Raw genomic sequence first — 22,050 nt, 5'->3', positions numbered from 1 at the left:
CAGGTCGACAGTCAGGGCATCGGTCCGTCGCAGCCGTCAGGAGGCGGGAATCTTCGCAGGGAAAAACTTCGGGCCACTTATTTCGACAACAGGATCGATGAAGCGGGGTGCACCTTCCCTCGGAGATTTCACACGAAGTTCCTCACGATCATCAGGCTTTGGACCGGTACCGCTGAAGTCGCCCGACGTTGGGCGCCAACTGAAGGACTGGACTTTTAACAGTACCAGCGGTGCCAGGGAACAACACCTATAACCTTCATGGGATACCTGTTTCGGCGCACAAATTACAGAGACACGAGATACTTCCTTCGGCGTCAAAGATCAGCGTTTATTACTGCAGGGAGGCAAAAGTCACAAGAAGTACAACAGTGTGTAGGTTCTGAGAGTCTGCTTCAAATTGAGTTTGTAGGTCGCTCTCTTTTATACAGAATGTTGCCATTGCATAACATGTGGACAAAAGATTACAATCCGGTTCCCACAGTAGACTTCAAAAGGGTCGCTTTCATGTGTTCAGAATCCCGGAACATCATTACAATAGCAATGCCGGTTCCCAACTGTAAAAGTACATCTTCCCACCATTAGGCACACCCATTAGAGTTGTAAATGACAAAGAAGAAGAGACAAGAGCAGCTGCAAGGAAGTCAGACACGTGTAGAGAAAAGAGTGTGGGGGAAATATCGGAAGCATGATCGTAGGATCAAAGAGTTGGATCCCATCGCCTGCAAGGCTGTCACAATAAGCCGGCACGACCAGATTACCCTCAAGCTGAGCCATTTGCCTTTGCTGTGTCATTCCTCCGGCCATAAAGATGCATGAAAGGAATATGCGTCTTCCGCAAGGCTTGGGAACTAGAGGGTCAGGGGGCGAACAGTTATCTGCTCGCTGACTACGTGAGGGCAAGAAACAAAATGGATGCCGTATCTAAAATGGAACCCGAGGGTTCAGATGAAGAACGCGTAATATTAGACGAACCCTGGCAGGTAGCGTAGCGAAAATACACACACCTGCCGAACTCGTCATCTACGGTTCGTAGATACCAAACTCGTCCATATTCGGTAATGCCCAGAACATCGTAATAATTTTTACGGAACCTCACTGTTTTGAAATGGAGGGAGGCCAGAATTTGATATGGAGTCAGTATTTTATCAGTATATAAATTTGGATTTGAATGTAAATGAATTTTATTCCCACATCATGAATTGTACATCTGTCTATATATATCTTGGAAATCATGTCTAAGTTATTGTATTTTTGTATCAAATTTTATTGCTCTGTATGTGTCTATTTAACTGCTTAATCCTTGTATTGCATCTGACCCTCAATAAAAAAAGAAAAAAAAAAGAGGATTTGCGTACGTTATGGTATTGTTTATATTGGTTATTTATATTTATGGTTTATATTAGGTTTTGGTTTATATTTCGGATTGGACGGTATTAGGTTTAATAGTGTGGTGTCACAAGGATTTGCTTTAAATATATGTTGCATATATGTTTTTTATATATATGTTTATATATATATATAATGGTTATGTGTTTGGTGTTATTTGTATTTATACATGTGATGTAGTTTTCCATATGTATTTATGTGTTTTTTCATATGTATTTGTGTATATTTACGTGCTGTCTTGTGTCTATTATTTCAGCCCTGAAGAAGTTCTTTTGTAAAGAACGAAACGCGTTGGCTGATGTCTGACTGCATGCTTTATTATAAAGAATAAAAGAAACATAAAGGACTTCGTTATTAGCGTTTGGACTTCTTTTCCTGGTGCACCTTCCATTTTTGTAAAATGAGTACGAGATAACAAATTACTAGCCAAACCTGAAAAATGCTTTTCGAGAAGGGACTCTGTTGATTATTAAGGTTATGAATTGCTTTGAATAATCAGAAGGTTCAAGCTATCCTTAATTGGCCCATTCTTTCTTCCCTAAACGAAAAGCAGAGTTTACTACGTTTAGCAAACTAATATTGCAAGTTCATAAAGGGGCTTTCCTAACTTGTCTTACCTATTACTGATCTGCCAAAAAGAATAAATCATTTCAGTGGATACACATCCTACTGCGGCCTTCACAAAGCTGAAATCTGAATTCATTTAAGCACCTGTTCTACAACAACCTGATATCATCAGGCCCTTCATAGTGGAAACAGACCATTCAGATCAGGCTACTGGAGCATTCTTGATTCAGCCGGACGAAGATAAAGAAGAGCATCCCATCGCCATTTGCAAAAAAAATGAAAATTCTCTCCAAATGAAAGAAACTATTCTGTCCTGGTAAAGGAACTTTTAGCTATCAAGATAACCTCTGGAGACTGGACAAACTTTTACTTAGCGTACAACAGTGAGTAATCGTTTGCACAGTTCACAGGAATCCTCAAATATTTCAGCAGGCGGAATGTCAAATAGTAGACAAGCTTATTGAGTGTATTCCTTTCAACACCATGATTTCTTCTTCACTTACATTCTTGCATCTGAAACCCTGGTAGCCCACTCTCCGTCTAGATGTTATCCTGAAAATGATACTTTCCAAACAATGAAAAAAAACCTTTATCACTGCTGTAAATTCCACATTTCTTGAGTCAGTTCGACTGGAGATTAGTTGTGTCAGTTTACACTTGCAAAAAAAATAACCTCCAATTTCAGAAAAAGAAACACCAACGGGCTCATTTTTGTCAAAGGCAAGCTTTTAATTTCCATTTCCATCAAGAAGTCCCAGAAATATATATTGTAGTTGTGCCATGAGGCACTAATTTCTGCTGACTTTATTGTAGGTTTGCCTCCATCTGAAAACTGCACGACAATCATGGTCACATTACATTCGTTCACTAAGAAGAACCATTTCTCTGCTCTTTCCAAATTACCAACTGCTTCTGAAATGGCTGAGGTTTTCTATTCTGAAAGGATGGTTGGCCCTTGAAAATCATCTCTGCTAGGGGACCTCAATATGTCTCCATGTTTTGGAAGTCCCTTTGTTAAAAACTAGGCATTTAAAGGGCCTTAACTTGCAGCTTCTATTCCCCGATAAATGGCCAAACAGAATGAATGAATAACATTTTTGAAGAATACTTGAAGTGTTATATTTCCGCTACTCTAGACAAATAGAAATCCCTTCTATCAGTACTGAGTTTGATTACAACAATTCAATCTATACCTCCACCAGGTGTATTCCTTTTTTGCCTTAACTGGGTTTCATCTCAGTTGAGTAACATAGGTGACCCTGGCAGTGCGGGGGGCCTCAAGCTCCAGGGGCCCCCTTCAGCAGAGTACTCTGGCCGGATAGCTCCCAATTTAGTCCGGAGGGGCCCTCTACGTACGTTGCAGGGTGGCCCTCTCAAGTTTCGGTACAGCAGTGTTTCATACCTGAACCCTTCCAATTCTCTTGGAAAGGGGAAACACTGTCCCCGCAGTCCAAGACGCTTTAAAAAAAATTAAGAAAGGTACAGGAAAAAGTGCTCCGTAATTTACAAATTGCTAATGACAATCAAAGATCTCAGTCCAACCGACATAGATAACCTGCTCCTATTTACAAAATAGCCAACAAAGGGGCGTATTTATGGCCCTTGCGTCACTTTTGCGCAGCCGGTGCATCACTTTTTGTGATGCACCAGCGGTGTAAAAAATGCACCACGTTGTACCATATTTACAAAGTGATGCATCTACCTAGATGCGTCACTTTGTAAACCCCTGTGCCACATTATACCTGCGCCAGGTATAATGTATGCAGGTGGGGGTGTTCCGACGCAAGAAGGGATTGTAGAAGTTATGCAGTGAAATCTATGAGACTTCACTGCGTCACTTCTAGGACGCAAATGCTTCAATATCTTACGCCTGCCTAATGGCAGGAGTAAGACTGACGCAGGCACATTTAACGTGGGACTTGCCCATGTGTAATGACCCATTGCTGGAGTTGTGGCGTCACTTTTTTGACACACTCCACCAATGCGTCATTTTTGCGCCTACAGATACATCAGAAATACTGACATATCTGTAACTCCTTGCAACATGATGCTTCGTGCTGTAAATATGACGCATCATTGGTGTCGCAAGGAGGGCGCGATGAATGGTGACGCTTAACTGATTCCTCACAGCGATGCATCACTTTTCATAAATGAGGGCCAAAGTCTGGTTGTTCTCTATAAGTCTACCACAATCCATTTGTTAGTCTAAAATCTCTCCGAGTCATTATGGTCCTTTTGAAATATTAAAAATATTAAATCCTGTCACTGAACGGATAAAACTTTCTTCCTCTTATAAGATTAATTTGTCCCTTCAGGTTTGCCACTTAAAACCTTTGGTCTTATTTATGAAGGCTTTGTGCCACCGGTGTGTCACTTTTGAAATGGGAAAAAGTGATGTACTGGTGTGGTGGCACAAGGCATTCATAAATAAGTCCCCTTATATTTGCCATAATTATGCGAAACGGTTACCTCCTCTCATATCTGTTAACAGCCAAGTTCAAGAAATGTGTTACTCTCATTATTCTAAGGGGAAGTTACAACGTTAAAAATGAAGATATGGTTACAAAGCAAAACCTAAAAACCACTGAACATCACCAGTTATATATCAATTATTCAGAAAACACTAAACGATTTGTGAGAAAGAACAACATTAACAATCCACACAATCCTTTTGAGGGTATGTGCCTGTTCCATCCCTACTAGGGTTTGCTGTGCCTGGGTAAAAGAAATACAATTTTATGGACCGTTTTATTTTTCATAACATTTTGCCTAACCTTTTGTAATGTTACATTTCTCTTCCTTTCGTTTTTCCACTCTCCTTCTTCTAAGACAATTTTCCAGGAGCTGATTAGACTGAGAATCTCCATCAAAAGACACGGGGAAAAACTGTTGGGTAAGTTCACTGTACAAATGTTTGCCCTGCAGATCAACCATTTCCTCACACTAGCACACGTGGATACCCATACATATAAGCATAATAAACTACACTGGAAGTTAAGCAATCATTGTCAAGACTCATAACATTAAAAGATGCTTTATTCAGTGACATTTCAAATAGTGGACTGTGAACCCCATCAGCTTCTTCTTAAGGTGTTCCTGATCTTGAAGGCAGGTTGGTTTTTCACCAAGGGATGGACTTTCCTTCCCAGTCCAGTAGACATCCATTGTCTTTTTCAGTGAGATGGTAGAGAACATTCAGGATCCCTTTTACGCTGTCTTGTGTGCTCAAGGTGGCCTGGAAAAGGGTACATAATGTTTATTACTGTTGGTGACAACGCTGCAGTAAGGTTTTGTTGAAAATGTTATATTAAAAGCCTTAGTATACGTCCACAGTTTTTTACATTTGTGATGAGGTAACTCTGGGGCATATTATCAACGGCCAGCGATAATTATCGCTGGCCGTGCTTAGCGATACATTTTTTATCACAGGCTATCTCTGGAATGTATCGCTCTGGTAGCGCGTTATTAACAAAGCGTTTCTCCAGGGCGATAAAAATTCCAGAGATAGCGAGGTTATCGCCGTTTTGCAGGGAACAGCGCTGGTTTTCCAGCGATGCTCCCTGCAAAAGGGCGATAACCTTGCTGATACGACCCTGTGGTCGTATCAGCATAATCCACCCCCTATGTAAAGCATAGGTAAGTCTGGATTTTAGCAGACATTAGTTTTTTGCGAAAACAGCAGTTTTCGCCAAAATCTAACGTGTGCTAAAATCCTGTGGGCTGCCTTGTAAATATCGCCATGTGAACATCAGCGATATTTGCAAAGTAGTCCATCCGTGGTGCGCCCAGAGACGCCCACTTTGCATCTCATTAGAGATGCAAAGGGAGGCGCTGGGAAAAAGGGTGCTAACATGCGATTATGCATGTTAGTACCCTCTTCGAAATAGAACAATATTTTTATCTCTGCTTTTTTGGCTTTTTAAGCCAAAAAAGCGGAGATAAAGCCCTTGTAAATATGCCCCTATGTTTTCTCTAGGTACATCACAAACTTCACACTTCTTGAATAGTTACATCATAAGCTGCTTGCCTGACTTCAGTGACATCCTACCTACCTGCAGTGATATCGACCACATCCCTCACCCTCTCTTCCAATAATGATAGGGCAGTGATCTAACCACCTCTAAGGAAGTGGGGACACTCTAGCCTCTCTGATACTTATATCATAATACACAATTCCAGTGGTACAGAAAGGCTATTTAGGTCCCTAAAGCACACAAGATAAATGCTACATCAATCAATATCTCAGATTTCATCAGCCACCTCCTTAGTTGGTGGATTCCTAGTTTCTCAATTGGAAGTGGTTCTGTTTTTCTGTGGTCTCTATTACAAGTGCCTTGTTAGTTAACAATACCCGCTCAAACACCTTTTTGCACAGATATCACAATATTTACCAACCATGCAATGTTAGTCACACTCAGGAATGTCATCAGTGATACAGATGACATCATTGTTTTTTCCACTGATAATGTTCGGCAAGTCAAATCTTTTGGTGCGGATTTTGGTGCAGAAAGCACCCAAAAACCTATATGCCTAATTTTTGCAGTCTCTACTTGTAGTAGGTGCTACACTTCTCGCCATCAAATATCAAATCCCGGGGTACTGGATGTAACTGTTTAGCATTGTGGGGCATATCAGCAAGGGCCGGAGTTAAAATTATCGCTGCTTTAGCGTCCCTTTTCGGACGAAAAGCGGGGATAATTTTAACGCCCTATTTGCAATGACACGCTAACGCGTGAACCCATGCTTCTTCGCCCATTTCCTGTGCACTTCGCCTCGCATCGCTAATGAGATGCGAGGTAGGCGTTCCCGTGAGAAATACAGCGAAAATAATCGCTAACACATGTTCTCACTATCAGCAAGGGTATCGCTAACCGGCCTAGCGATTTTAAAAGTTACGCTAACCGGCTATATCGCCGGTTCTTTACGCCTGATAATTTTTCGACTTAGCCATGTTTAACATGGGAGGTGGATCCTCATGCTGAGTCCACATCTCCCTATCACCAATGTTTTCGAGATCACTGTTTTCTTATCGCAGCTAATCCTGCGATACAGCCACTTATCGCCGCTATTGCAGGGATTTCTATAGCCTTGGCGAAGCGCGTTGCTGATAGTGCGCTCACCGGGCGATAGAATCCGGCAATAGGCGGCGTTATTATTCTGCACCATAAACACGGCCAGCGATAATTATCGCTGGCCGTTGATGATATGCCCCTGTGTGAATAAGAGAGAGCCAAAGAGGGCCATATCTACGAATCAGTCCCTCTACTCTCTCTCCCTGCGTTGGCTCACTTCATACTGCAGAGTGCCAATGAAAACACCCTTACATTATATTGCAGCGGTGTCTGCGTTGTGGTCAGCTTGGTTTTCATGCAGGAAGGTGTCACTTCCTGCATAAAAACTATGCTGAAAGGCAATTTTCTATTTGTATGCACGCTGCAGAATGCAGCATGCATGCAAAGAGGAAAAAACAAGGGGGCATATTACCAAGCAATAGCAATAATTATCGCTATTGCTTGGTTAGAGGCAAAAATTTACCGCTGAGCTGCGGCGATTTTTATCGCAGATAAACCTTGGTATTACCAAGGTTTATCGCAAAAGCGATAATAAACGGCCGCAATGCATGAATATCGCTGAAAAGTCAGCGATATTCATGCATTACCGAGCTAATGCTCTTAGCCATGTTATCCACCTCCCATTGGATAACATGGCTAAGAACTGCTCAGTGCAGGTGTTAGCTTTTGGAGATATTCGCGCTTAGCGCGAATATCTCCAAAAGTTGGTAATAGGAGATAGCGATGTTAGCGACTGTTTCCAGTCGCTAACATCTTGGCACGCCCACTCTGCATGTCATTAGTGATAAATATCACTGACATGCAAAGTGGGGCCCAATATGGTCGCTATCTCCTACTAGCTGTCGCTAACTGGTGTTAGCGACAGCTAGGTAATAGGGAGATAATTTTATCTCCGCTTTCTTGGCTTTTAAAGCCAAAAAAGCGGAGATAAACACCCTTGATAATATACCCCTAGGAGAAATAAAAATATTTCTCCTGGTTACTCCAGTCACAGGGCGATAGAAGATTGTGGCAGAAATTCATCTCTGCAACTCAAGGATTTGTGTCAAATTCCATGGGTGGATGCATTGGAGAGCCAATGCACCACCTGTGCAACACGTCCTTGAAGCAAAATAACACAAGGCAGCAAGGCATTACTGGCCCACGCGGGTACAAAACATTTTTAATTGCTCTATCTCAGAAGGAGCCATTCCCCTATCATGGTAAGAAGCCTTTGTCCGTCCGATATTAAAAAAACCTACAGCAGATCCTATGGATCTGGCCAATTACCGCCCAATTTCTTTGCTTCCTCTGCTAGGTAAGATACTTGAAGCCCAAATCAACAAGCAGCTAAATTATTTCTTAGATACCAATAGTATTCTGGACCCCTCACAGTCGGGCTTTCGGCAAGGATATAGTACAGAGACGGCCCTCCTTGCAGTGACCGATTCACTGAGAACAACGGTGGACAAGGGCGGATCAGCTATTCTGATCTTACTCGACATCTCTGCCGCCTTTGATACCATCTCTCACAGTAGGCTGGCGGAGAGGCTCAGATCCTTTGGTATCTGTGGTCTAGCCCTTAAATGGCTCCAACACTTCTTGACAGATCGCTGGCAAACGGTCACCATGGGCCCCCACCAAGCAGGAAAAACATCACTAGACAAAGGCGTTCCCCAGGGCTCCTGCCTTAGCCCCACCCTGTTTAATATCTATATGGCCCCTTTGGCGAAGGCAGTGGAAGCTCTGGGGTTCGAGGTCATCTCGTATGCTGATGACACTCAGCTGCTATTTAACATCGGGCCAAACCCGGAAGCAGATAGACTTCGTTTTGTATCAGGAATTATTACAATCTCTAACTGGATGACCGACAATCGTCTCCAGTTAAATCCGGGCAAAACTGAAGTTATGCTCCTAGGGAAAGCTGCAGCTGTTTGGTCGCAGGATTGGTGGCCATTCCAACTTGGCCAGCCTCCAACACCTAAACAGTGTGTGAACAATTTGGGTATTAAACTAAATCACACCTTATCCATGCTAGACCATGTGGCCTCAGTCTTAGGATCCTGTTACTATAGGCTCAGGATGTTAAGGAAAATTCTACCTTTTGTTCCAACTGAATGTCGCCAAACCTTGACACAAGCCTTAGTCCTAAGCCGTTTGGACTATGGAAACGCTCTACTTGCAGAAGTTGGAGCGACTTCCCTAAAAAAGCTCCAGGTTGTTCAAAATACGGCAGCCAGGATGGTCCTGAACATGCCATCAGGTTCACCGTCCCGTCCCTTGTTGAGGAAGCTACACTGGCTTCCTATTAATCAGAGGGCTTTTTTTAAAATCTGTTGCCTGACTTATCGTGCTCTCCAGGGACTGGGTCCCTTGTACATGCAAAGGAAATTAAAAAAGTATATCCCGAACCGTTCTTTGAGATCCTGTTCACTGCAACTTCTCCAAGTGCCCCGCATCAGGCTGCAAAGAACTGTGGGCATGGCCTTTTCCTTTTTGGCCCCCAAGTATTGGAACAGCCTCCCTGCTTATTTACGAGGCATTCCGTCCTATTTAACCTTTAGAAAAATGTTAAAAGCCTTCCTATACTAGGTCCTTCTTTCCCTGGGTTGGTCCCTTTATTGGAGTACTCTAAGTGAAGCGCCGAGATGCCTCCCGGTGAGTCGAGCGCTATATAAGAGCACCTGACATGACATGACATGACATGACAAACCACGCTGTGTTGCGCTACTTTGCGTTGCACCGCACCTCAAACTGTGATTTGCATTGGAATACCAGCCATGGGGCTTATTTAGGAACCCTTGCGTCACTTTTGCGCCACCGATGCATCACTTTTTGTGATGCACCAGAGGCGTAAAAATGTGCCATGTTGTGTCATATTTACAAAGTGACGCATCTTGGTAGATGCGTCACTTTGTAAACCCCTGCGCCACAATATACCTGCGCCAGGTATAATGTATGCAGAGTGGGCATTCCGACGCTAGTAATCCTCGTAGAAGTTGCGCAGTGAAATATATGAGATTTCACTGCGCCACTTCTAGGATGCAAATGCGTCAATATCTTACGCCTGCTTCACAGCAGGAGTAAGACTGACGCAAGCACATCTGAAATGGGACTTGCCCATGTGAAATGACCCATTACTGGAGTTGCTTCACTTTTGTGACACACTCCGGCGAAGCATCAATTTTGCGCCTACAGATGTGTCAGAAATACTGACGTATCTGTAACTCCTTGCGACATGATGCGTCACACTGTGAATATGAGGCATCATTGGTGTCGCAAGGAGGGTGCAATGAAAAGTGTTGTGCCTGTGTGAAAAAAGTAATTAAACCCAACACAAAGTGTAGGTAAATTTGATGCTTTTTAGTTCTTTCCGGGAACATTTGTGAGACTGGATGAGTTTTAATGTAGATTTAGCTATTAGGATTAGTAATACTAGGAACATAATCATGGCTAGTTGACAGAAGGATTTGAGGGTTAACTACTGAGCATTTCTTTCCAAACTGTTCATGGGTCAACTAGTGAGTGACAACACCTGTACTTTTTGTCACATAATTGAAAGAGCCTCTCTTTCCAACTCTGCTGCATGTGCGATAGGCTAGGATGCTGAAAAAGCATTTGATAGGGTTGCATGGCCTTACTTAGAAGACTGGTGTTTTGTTACCAGTTGTTATTAGAACGTCTGTTATTGTTACTCCTTATTATTAGTTTGTATGGTTATCATTTAGGGGTGTATCTGATTTTGTGGTAGTCAATTTTTATAACAATGTGTTTGTGTCTTCCCACAGTGATGTTGTCTTTGACCTTGATACTGACTTGGGCGCTTTTTGGCACAGATTTCACTCTAATTGGTCAATATTTTGGGCTGGCGATTTTTAACACACAACAAATTCCTTTTTCAGCGAGGCACATGTGCAGCATAACTGATTCAGTTGGTGCAGTAGTCCCACATTTCCCACATTATGCCTATGGGAAAGCCCTAAATTCTCTAATTTTCAAATACAAACTTTTACTATTGAAGTGTGGTAATATAAAGAGTAACAAACAGACCTCTTTTATTGGTAGAAGGGGACACACTACTATTGACAATATTTTGATATCCTCGGCTGTTAGTGACCTTGTTCTTAACCTTAGAGTAATTCCATCCGCTGTGAGCGACTACAGCTTATTAGTCCTATCCATGTTCTTTCATGCAGTAAACCCTACAGTAAGCCCTTGTGTTGCTAATGTCATCCCAGTCAGGCCAAACAGTGCCTGCATCAAATGGGCGGGGGTCGACGCTCTTTTGAGTGTTACAGAAGTTGCTAATTAACTATGAGTGTAGCTGAATTCAATTACCTTATGATCCCCTAAGCCAGGGTTCTCCAAAGTTTGTCCTGAGGGCCGGATCCATGCCATATTTTAAGATAACTACATTTATCTAAATAGGAATATTCTAAAAATCTGGCATGGATCCAGCTCTCCAGGACCTACTTTGGAGAACCCTGCCATAGACCAAGAACTAAAAAGAGAAATGGCTAGTTTGACCATTCGTGTACTAAGGCATCTAAGCTCCAACAGATAGCCTTGCATAGTTCTCCTAGGGACTAGTGGTTCCCAAACTATGCACCGTGGCTCTCTGGGGTGCCATCAAACATAGCCAGGGGCGCCGCATACCAAGCACTTTAATGCATATAATGTTGAAGGGGTTGTTGGCTTCAGTTAAACTAGTTAGACTTAAACATATGATGTTGATGATTTGTAAGTGACATACCTAAAGCTGTAAATGTAGTGCTTAATTGTTATTTTGTTAGACCTGTTAATTGAATAATTATTTTCCAAATGCATTTTACACCAATGAAAGTTATTAGGAAAGCACAGTTGCCGGTCTATTAAACACTTTAATTAGTATTACATATTGACATTTGTACTTGAATCATAGGTACTTCCAGTGCGCATTTCTTTCAGTACACACACTTCCAGACAGGCCGGCTCTCTCCTTGAACACAGGGGAAATAAAATGCCATATATGGCATAATGCCAACATTTGAAGCAAGAAGGAGGGACCTTTACAAAAAAGAAATCAGAGGATTTTATTTAACTTGCATTGATTTAGAGGCAAATTTAGGAAGGAGATAGCAGAAATAACGTTTTATGTGGTTTTAAATACTGTGCAGCATATTCTCAAGGACTTATCGCCAAGTTATCAGCACTTTAGCGCAGCAAAAGTGGCAAAAGAGTTATCGCCCCATTCTGAAGCTGGTGCAAACTGCCGATATCAGCATTTTTCCAGCGATAGCTACCGTAAAAAACAATCGCCACGAATGAGAGCGACAACTAACGCTAATGATACGCAGAGTAGGTGTTCCCGTGCAAAAACACACAAAAACATCACTTCACGATATTCTCAACGACCAGCCAGATCTGCAATGTGATCCAAAATCAGGCGATAAGGTGCGTTAGCAGCAGGGATTTAACATCTACCTTTTACTGGAGTAAGGCAGGACAACTACCTGCAGTATGGAAGGGAGCCCAGTCCAGAGCCATCTGAAGACCAACACATGTCATGGAGACACTGATCATGCAGCTCAGAGACCCAAGAGGTCCACAACACCCACCGCCACCACCCATAGGACACCCCCCCCCCCCGGATTACCACCACTGAGGCAGCGCAGAACAAGACAGCGGACCTTCCGAAAACGCACCAGCCTCAGAGACTTAACGCCAGATTCTCCCTCTGCAATGTGAAGGGGAGATGCAGTTTAACATTGTGTTCACATGTATGTTGACGCATTGTAGAAGTTTACAAACAGACTGCACGTACATTGTGGCTGTTTGGGAGGAGCTGCCAATTTGATGCGGGACAGTGGACATTTTGACATCACGGATGTGTGTTTGTACTTGTACATCATCATCTAACATTTCCCTGTTATGCCAGATGTGATTGGCCAGTTTCTACTCACAAGTGGCAGCAGTTGTTTCCTCTGTTCTGTTGTGAACGTCTTGCAGTTTGTACCACATTGTTGTCAATGTTGATGTGCTCTGCTTCTTATGTGTATGTGCTGAATTGTGGGAGAGTCGCCCCTGAAGCTCTAATTTTGCTGGCCCTTATCCCTTTCAGGCGGTGTGCCTTTTAGTTCTGTGCTTATACAGTGCTGAGATGTTGCAGACTTGGGTAAATTGGGCTCTTGGTGGGAGTTGGGCTTCTTGGGCATGGTTTGTCCACAGATGTGCTTGTTGACGTCAGGGGTTATTTGTGCATGTGGATGTGTCAGAGGGTGACGGGCTCCTTTATGGATGTGGTCCACACTCAGCTACCTCAGTGTTGTGGCGTGCAACATGTCATGGTAATCGGACTGCAGCCATGCTAATCGTCATGCAGTGTCACTTGCATTGTCAGTGTGGGTCATGGACCCGCAGCTTTGCTGGGTTTAGCACATATGCAAGGGTTTGTTGTGAGATTTGTGATGTGTGGGGAGGGTCCCCTCTAGGCACATAGTCGATGGGGGCATATTTGCAGTTTCTAGGTGTGCTGCGGTGTGCCAAGGGGATCAGGGACATGCTCCAGAGTAATTGTGGGTGTGCACTGTGCTATGCTTATTTGTGCATGTGTGCCATTGTGTCCATCTCCCCCCGTCCCGCCAGTCCCTGCTTGTTACTCATCCTTTTGCTGTTGTGTCGGCTCCTGTCAAGCAGTGTCCGGTCCTCCAACTCCTGCCACCGTCTCCACACTGATGACTGTGGGCACCATTTCCTCCTTCTCGTTCAGCTCCTCCTGTGGCGCTGGACTCCCACCTCCAGTGTGCATTGCTTCCTTCTGGTTGTTGCCGAGTTTCTGCTTGGTTTTGCGCTTCACATCATTCCAGCGCCTCTTGACCTCTTCCATTGTCCTCCTTAGCACTCCAATTGCATTCACCTGGCCCACGATGGACTGCCACATTCCATTTTCTGTCGCCAATGACACATTGGAGCTGCCAAACAGTTGTTGATGGTATTTTATCACTTCCGTTATCAGGAACCTGTTTTCCTGTGGATTGAACAGCGTCTTCCTCTTCTTCTTGTCCTTGCCCTTCCCTGACCCTGAGGTCCCGGCCTGGGCCTCCGGGGGCTTGTGGGGTTCTGGTCATGCTCTTTTCCTGCTCCGGCTACCTCCATTGTGCTTTGCAGTTGTTTTGTTTTTGTTTGTGTTTTTTTTCTCTGCTTTTATAGTGATTTTTCCCGCCTGACATGTGTAAATTGCAGGCCTGGCACAGCTTATCGCTGATTTTGTCATCGTGGTTGGGCCCAACACAAGTTTTTTCGCATTCGGGTTTGGATTTGTATCGCCGTGCCGGTAATGTTACTGTGGACATTTGACGCGTTATTGGGACACTATCGCATGTTACCGCTATGTTGAGAATGTGACGTTAACACAGAGTTATTTTCCCGTGACAGACGGCGATATGAAAGATTGCGTTAACCTATTTTGGCGATGATTATCGCACGTTCTTGAGAATATCCCACTGTGAGTCACCCTGCTGAGACAGGTGTCTTGGCATGTATGACACGGGTTGAAATGGAAGTGCACGTAAATATTTGGCAATGGGGCCTACATGCATGCATAGGGGTGCTATCTAGCACTGTAAGTGGGATAAAAAGGTTTAAGAGGGTACCCTAAAAAAGGCATGGGCAAAGAAGTGTAACTAGGAATATTTTATTAGAGGTGCCGTCTTAGTAATAAAAAACACCGGCGTATATGATTATAATACCTTCATCAGCTTCATCCCAATTATTTTTAGGGTGAAAAATGCAAGTAGTACTGAGGCCGGGCTTCCAAAATAAAAGTAACAATGGGGAACTACTGGCAATGGCCAATGGGTTAAGGGAGCCGTGGGTCGAAAAAGTTTGGGAACCAATAGGTTATGGAATAAGGGGAGAGGATGTAGCCTTACAGTTAGAGCAGTCTACGTCGAAGCTGGGGAACCGGGTTCGAGTCTCGGCAACGACGCTCAACATCCCGTGATTCTAGGCAAATCACTTCATCTCCCCATGCGTAACAAAAATGAATGTGTCCTCATGTAACTAAACTCTTGCTATGTAAAGAGCTCTGATACCCGATACCTTCGGGTCTAGTTTGCGCTATATAAAACTCTAAACATATAATAATAATAAAGGAAGTAGCTCAGACACCTGAATCCTCTTCATTTTGCCTCATTTGGGTATTCAATGGCATAGCCCTTAGGTAACAGTGGTTCCCAAACTGTGCACCGTGGCTCCCTGGTGAGCCGTAAAATCTAGCCCGGGGAGCTGCACACCAAGTACTTTAATGCATTTAATGTTAAAGGGGTTGTTGGCTTCAGCTAAACTAATTAGACTTAAACATATGATGTCGCTGATTTGTAAGTGACAAGCCTAAAGTTGTAAACGTAGTGCTTAATTTATGGCATCTCGAGGGAGATGACCGCCATATTTCACTGGATCCCCACATTCTAACACTCCCAAAGTAGGCAGAAGATGCCTGATTTATTTTGTTAAACTTTTTAATAGTTAAATTTTTTTCCAAATGCATTTTACACCAATGCAAGTTATCAGAAAAGTACAGTTGCATGTCTTTTAAACACACTAAGTAGCATTAAATATTGACATTTGTACTTGAATCATAGGTACTTCCAGTGCACATTTGTTTCAGTACGCACACTTCCAGGCAGGCCGGCTCTCTCCTTGAAAACAGGGGAAGTAAAACAACGTATATGGCATATTGCCAACATTTGAAGCAAGAGAGAGGGACGCTTATAAAAATAATCAGAGGAAGTTATTTTAGTTGCATTGATTTTGAGGCAATTTTAGGTAGGAGACAGCAAAAATAAAGCTTTAAGGGGCATATTACCAAGGGCCTTATCGCCGCTTTAGTGGGAATTTTTCCCGCTAAAGCGGCGATAATTTCATCGCCCTATTACCTAGCTGTCGCTAACACCAGTTAGCGACAGCTAATAGGCGATAGCGGGCATTTTTGGGGCCCACTTTGCATGTCAGCGATATTTATCGCTAATGACATGCAAAGTGGGCATGCCAAGATGTTAGCGACTGGAAACAGTCGCTAACATCGCTATCCCCTATTACCAACTTTTGGAAATAATCACGCTAAGCGCGATTATCTCCAAAAGCTAACACCTGCCCAGAGCAGTTCTTAGCCATATTATCCAAAGGAAGGTGGATAACATGGCTAAGAGCATTTGCTCGGTAATGCATGAATATCGCTGACTTTTCAGCGATATTCATGCATTTCGGACGATTTTTATCATTTAGGAGATAAACCTTGATAATATCAAGGCTCCTAAGCGATAAAAATAGGCGATGCTCGGCAATATAATTTTGGCCGCTAACCAAGCTGAGCAATATTTTTCGCTCATGCTTGGTAATATGCCCCTGGGTGGTTTGAAAAAATTGTGAGTCACCCTGCTTAGACAGGTGTGTTGGCACTATGACATGGGTAGAAATGGAAGTGCACACAAATCTTCTTCAAGCGCAGAAACACTTTGGTAATGGGGCCTGCATGCATAGGGGTGCTATCTAGCACTGTAAGTGGGATAAAAAGGTTTAAGAGGGTACTCTAAAAAAGGCATGGGCAAAGAAGTGTAACTAGGAATATTTTATTAGAGGCGCCACCTTGGTAATACAAAACACCCTGCTTGTTTGATTATAATACCTTCATCAGCTTCACCCCAATTACTTTCACGGAGAAAAAGGCAAGTAGTCCAGAAGCTGGGCTTACAACCCCCAGCCCTTCAAAAAAGTAACAGTGGGGAACCATGGGCAATGGCCAATGGGTCAAGGGAGGCGCAGGTTGAAAAAGTTTGGGAACCACTGGGCTAGGCCCTCCACGGATGAGAATGAACGACACCTTGTCATCAGCTAAAGTTCAGTACATCAGTGACATCCCCTATGTATCAACAGAATGCTTAGAACATTCAACATGAACTGTAGACCACCATCTGCATGCTGCAACTTGATCAAACTGATGGTAGGGAGCAGGTCTGGCAAGCACATGCTTCTTGCACCCTATCTGCCTCTCTTCAGGTCTACACATCAGAAGGAGCGCACTCTGTGTCAGCTCCATTGGTCAGACAACCTGTGGTGATGATGGTAACTATAAAGGCCAAAAAATACTAGTCTTTAAAACATGGGAAGCTTATTACATGAGCTTGGAAACAATTTGTGTGTTTAGTTTGCCTGACACCTCTCAGTACACACATGCACATTTGTACCTACCCCTGGTCCTCCGAGGTCAGTCTGGACCCAGCCAGGATGGATGGCAGTGACCAGGATGCCATCTGGTTTGTACCCCAATGACTGGCACTTAGTGAGCATGTTCAGAGCAGCCTGTAGGAAAACAGAAATAGAGATAAGACACTCTATACAGCATTAAAAGTCAAACAAAGGTTCGCATTTCTGAAAGGCCATTGTTCATCCACACGTGTGACAAAGCCCATCCAGGATTAATCACATAAAAATCCTTGTAGACCCTGATACCTGTCAGACAACTGAGCAACATTACCCGAGATCTAGTCACCTGCTGTTGTTTGAGAAAACTCCAGTATGTTTGACTCTAGGTGCCAGCTAATAACATGAAGTCAATATTGTTAAACCAAAAATGTCCAATCACATATCTGTGTTTGTTTATTGCCACTGTCATTGACCTAGGATCCCAACCACTCCCTACATTCAGCCCCTTGCCAGTCCTAAAGCAGATCCCAGTACCTTTGAACCCAGGTACCAGCATCACCCGAATCTAATCACATGAAGGCTTTGTGCAGGGTTCAAGTCCCCTAATCAGAAGTCACATTTTAACCATCTATCCAATTATATGACTGCGTTCATGCAGATTCGGGTATTCGTAATGCAAAACAATTGTTTAACAGAATATCTAATCTCATCCCTTCTAATTGTATAGATTCAATCAGAGGTGCCAATATAATTCCAGGTTAGATTAGATCAAATCTAATCAAATTATAACATTTATAACCCTCTTGAAAAAGTTTGTCTGTTAGTGTGCAAGATCACTTTCTTTGCGTTTTTGGACGGTGCCAATGTTACCAGCCTTGATGATGACAAACAACTACCAAAGACGTAGAGTTACATTTCTACACGTCAATATGTTGGGTGTTGTTTTGCTGAGGAACGGTGTCTATGATATTGAAACAAAGGATCCCTGAGTAACGCTATAGAAAAGCATAAAAACAAATATTATTAAAAGAATGTTTTAGTCAAGCACCTTTTCTCTTTGGGCAGTAGTTGTATGTTATAAAGCAGCTTGGTGTATGATGGTACCCATTGGTGTAGTGGCTGACAGTCACATTTTCTGGCCTGCATGTGTAAAGTCATCATCATGTGTGAATAGACAAGTTCAACAAGAACATGGTACTGGAAGCACAATACATTGGGTTCCGAGTGTGTATGCCAAGGGTGTGTTCTTGCTCGCTCCAACACTCTTTGGGGGATATTCACAAGGAATTATCTCCGATTTATCCCCACCTTACCACATCAAATGTGAAGATAGATTTAACACCCCATTAACAAGCTGGTGCAAACTGCGGACATCACCAGTATTCCCATGATAACTGCCCCAAAATGTATTTCCACGGTGGACACTACCAACTAACCCTAATGAGATGCTGAGTAGGCGTTCCCGTGCACAAACATATGAAAAAACCACACCACCACTTTCACAACGAAATGCCAGATCTGCGAAGCGCTACAAAAACATGCGATAAGCCGCAGTAGCAGCAGGGAATTAACATCTGCCTTTTGCTGATGCTACGGTACAAAAGGGGGTGGTGATGGACGGAGCATCTGAATCAATCAAACACTCACACCCAGTCAAAAGATCTGGGTTTAATCCATCACCGTTCTTTAGCCCACTCTGCCACCCCAGTTCAGACATGGCTATATGCAAATCAGTCTGACCCTGTGCCTCATGGAAACAGTCCAGCCCGAACTGCCAAGCCATGTCTTCCCTGGACCGGAAACAAGCTTCCGAGGACCGGTTTCTGGCATTCCAGCCGTCTTCAGCCCGGCTTGCTTGAATCCAGTGGCAAAGTGAGCAAGGGACTCACGTCTGAGCATACCCTACCACTCTTATGGCGGCCAAAAGCGGTACAAAAGGGGGCGGTGATGGACGGAGCATCTGAATCAATCAAACACTCACACCCAGTCAAAAGATCTGGGTTTAATCCATCACCGTTCTTTAGCCCACTCTGCCACCCCAGTTCAGACATGGCTATATGCAAATCAGTCTGACCCTGTGTCTCATGGGAACAGTCCAGCCCGAACTGCCAAGCCATGTCTTCCCTGGACCGGAAACAAGCTTCCAAGGACCGGTTTCTGGCATTCCAGCCGTCTTCAGCCCGGCTTACTTGAATCCAGTGGCAAAGTGAGCAAGGGACTCACGTCTGAGCATACCCTGCCACTCTTATGGCGGCCAAAAGCGGTACAAAAGGGGGTGGTGATGGATGGAGCATCTGAATCAATCAAACACTCACACCCAGTCAAAAGATCTGGGTTTAATCCATCACCGTTCTTTAGCCCACTCTGCCACCCCAGTTCAGACATGGCTATATGCAAATCAGTCTGACCCTGTGCCTCATGGGAACAGTCCAGCCCGAACTGCCAAGCCATGTCTTCCCTGGCCCGGAAACAAGCTTCCGAGGACCGGTTTCTGGCATTCCAGCTGTCTTCAGCCCGGCTTGCTTGAATCCAGTGGCAAAGTGAGCAGGGGACTCACGTCTGAGCATACCCTGCCACTCTTATGGCGGCCAAAAGCGGTACAAAAGGGGGTGGTGATGGACGGAGCATCTGAATCAATCAAACACTCACACCCAGTCAAAAGATCTGGGTTTAATCCATCACCGTTCTTTAGCCCACTCTGCCACCCCAGTTCAGACATGGCTATATGCAAACCAGTCTGACCCTGTGCCTCAAGGGAACAGTCCAGCCTGAACTGCCAAGCCATGTCTTCCCTGGACCGGAAACAAGCTTCCGAGGACCGGTTTCTGGCATTCCAGCCATCTTCAGCCCGGCTTGCTTGAATCCAGTGGCAAAGTGAGCAAGGGACTCACGTCTGAGCATACCCTGCCACTCTTATGGCGGCCAAAAGCGGTACAAAAGGGGGTGGTGATGGATGGAGCATCTGAATCAATCAAACACTCACACCCAGTCAAAAGATCTGGGTTTAATCCATCACCGTTCTTTAGCCCACTCTGCCACCCCAGTTCAGACATGGCTATATGCAAATCAGTCTGACCGTGTGCCTCATGGGAACAGTCCAGCCCGAACTGCCAAGCCATGTCTTCCCTGGCCCGGAAACAAGCTTCCGAGGACCGGTTTCTGGCATTCCAGCCATCTTCAGCCCGGCTTGCTTGAATCCAGTGGCAAAGTGAGCAAGGGAATCACGTCTGAGCATACCCTGCCACTCTTATGGTGGCCAAAAGCGGTACAAAAGGGGATGGTGATGGACGGAGCATCTGAATCAATCAAACACTCACACCCAGTCAAAAGATCTGGGTTTAATCCATCACCGTTCTTTAGCCCACTCTGCCACCCCAGTTCAGACATGGCTATATGCAAATCAGTCTGACCCTGTGCCTCATGGGAACAGTCCAGCCCGAACTGCCAAGCCATGTCTTCCCTGGACCGGAAACAAGCTTCCGAGGACCGGTTTCAGGCATTCCAGCCGTCTTCAGCCCGGCTGCTTGAATCCAGTGGCAAAGTGAGCAAGGGACTCACGTCTGAGCATACCCTGCCATTCTTATGGCGGCCAAAAGCAGTACAAAAGGGGGTGGTGATGGACGGAGCATCTGAATCAATCAAACACTCACACCCAGTCAAAAGATCTGGGTTTAATCCATCACCGTTCTTTAGCCCACTCTGCCACCCCAGTTCAGACATGGCTATATGCAAATCAGTCTGACCCTGTGTCTCATGGGAACAGTCCAGCCCAAACTGCCAAGCCATGTCTTCCCTGGACCGGAAACAAGCTTCCGAGGACCGGTTTCTGGCATTCCAGCCGTCTTCAGCCCGGCTTGCTTGAATCCAGTGGCAAAGTGAGCAAGGGACTCACGTCTGAGCATACCCTGCCACTCTTATGGCGGCCAAAAGCGGTACAATAGGGGATGGTGATGGACGGAGCATCTGAATCAATCAAACACTCATACCCAGTCAAAAGATCTGGGTTTAATCCATCACCGTTCTTTAGCCCACTCTGCCACCCCAGTTCAGACATGGCTATATGCAAATCAGTCTGACCCTGTGCCTCATGGGAACAGTCCAACCCGAACTGCCAAGCCATGTCTTACCTGGACCGGAAACAAGCATCCGAGGACCGGTTTCTGGCATTCCAGCCGTCTTCAGCCCGGCTTGCTTGAATCCAGTGGCAAAGTGAGCAAGGGACTCACGTCTGAGCATACCCTGCCACTTGCTGGTGCTAAGCAGGACGACTACCCACAGCATGAAAGGGAGTCCAGCCAAGAGCCACAGCTGAAGACCCACAGATGCCATGGAGACAATGACAATGCACTAGCAGGATGTGAGGAGAGGTATGGAGCAGGCATGTGCGAGAGCGGCAAGTGACCAAGGAATGTGAACATACCCAATGCCAGGTGTGGCGTGGAGGTGCCGGACAGACCACAGGGTGCAAACCACGGAAATGGCCATGTGGAGACCATCTGCTGGTGCATGGAGTGTAGTGGTCAGTGGACGCTACCATGTCCCCAAAGGATGTGGAGCAGAACACGGAAATGTTCCATGTTACGTCTCCCCTTGCATGCACATGCGTAGTGGGTTGGATCTGCATATGCCAGGCCTGCGTCGGGGTGTGAACAAAAAGCCAGTCGCACTGATCATGGTTCTCATTCGGAATGGACAATGCATCTGCCATGGCGGAGCCTCTAAGCCCGCCACGAGTCCTGCACCGAGCGCGGTGGGGCCTGCGTCTCTGTGCGCCTGCTGCACCCCGTGCCGCTGGTCCCCCGACCCGTCATGCCTGCCCCAGCGCACCAACGAGGCTCCGCTCACCTGCCTACATCGGCGTGTG

General features: G+C 44.8%; 1 protein-coding gene across 1 annotated transcript in view; it reads right to left on the bottom strand.

Annotated features, from left to right (window-relative positions):
• Window positions 1–4,971: 4,971 nt before the first annotated feature.
• The window catches only part of LOC144798568 (C-signal-like), a 262,513-nt gene continuing 245,434 nt past the window's right edge, over window positions 4,972–22,050 (bottom strand). The window contains exons 5-6 of the mRNA XM_078669514.1: window positions 17,232–17,342; window positions 4,972–5,188 (exon numbers count right to left, since the gene is read on the bottom strand). Of these exons, the coding sequence (XP_078525640.1) occupies window positions 5,075–5,188; window positions 17,232–17,342 (225 nt within the window). The 3' untranslated portion in view covers window positions 4,972–5,074. The remainder of the gene's footprint in view (window positions 5,189–17,231; window positions 17,343–22,050) is intronic.

The sequence above is a fragment of the Lissotriton helveticus genome, chromosome 12 (assembly GCF_964261635.1).
Source record: "Lissotriton helveticus chromosome 12, aLisHel1.1, whole genome shotgun sequence".
Taxonomy (NCBI): Eukaryota; Metazoa; Chordata; class Amphibia; order Caudata; family Salamandridae; genus Lissotriton; species Lissotriton helveticus.
This window is presented reverse-complemented; position numbering and strand designations above follow the sequence as displayed.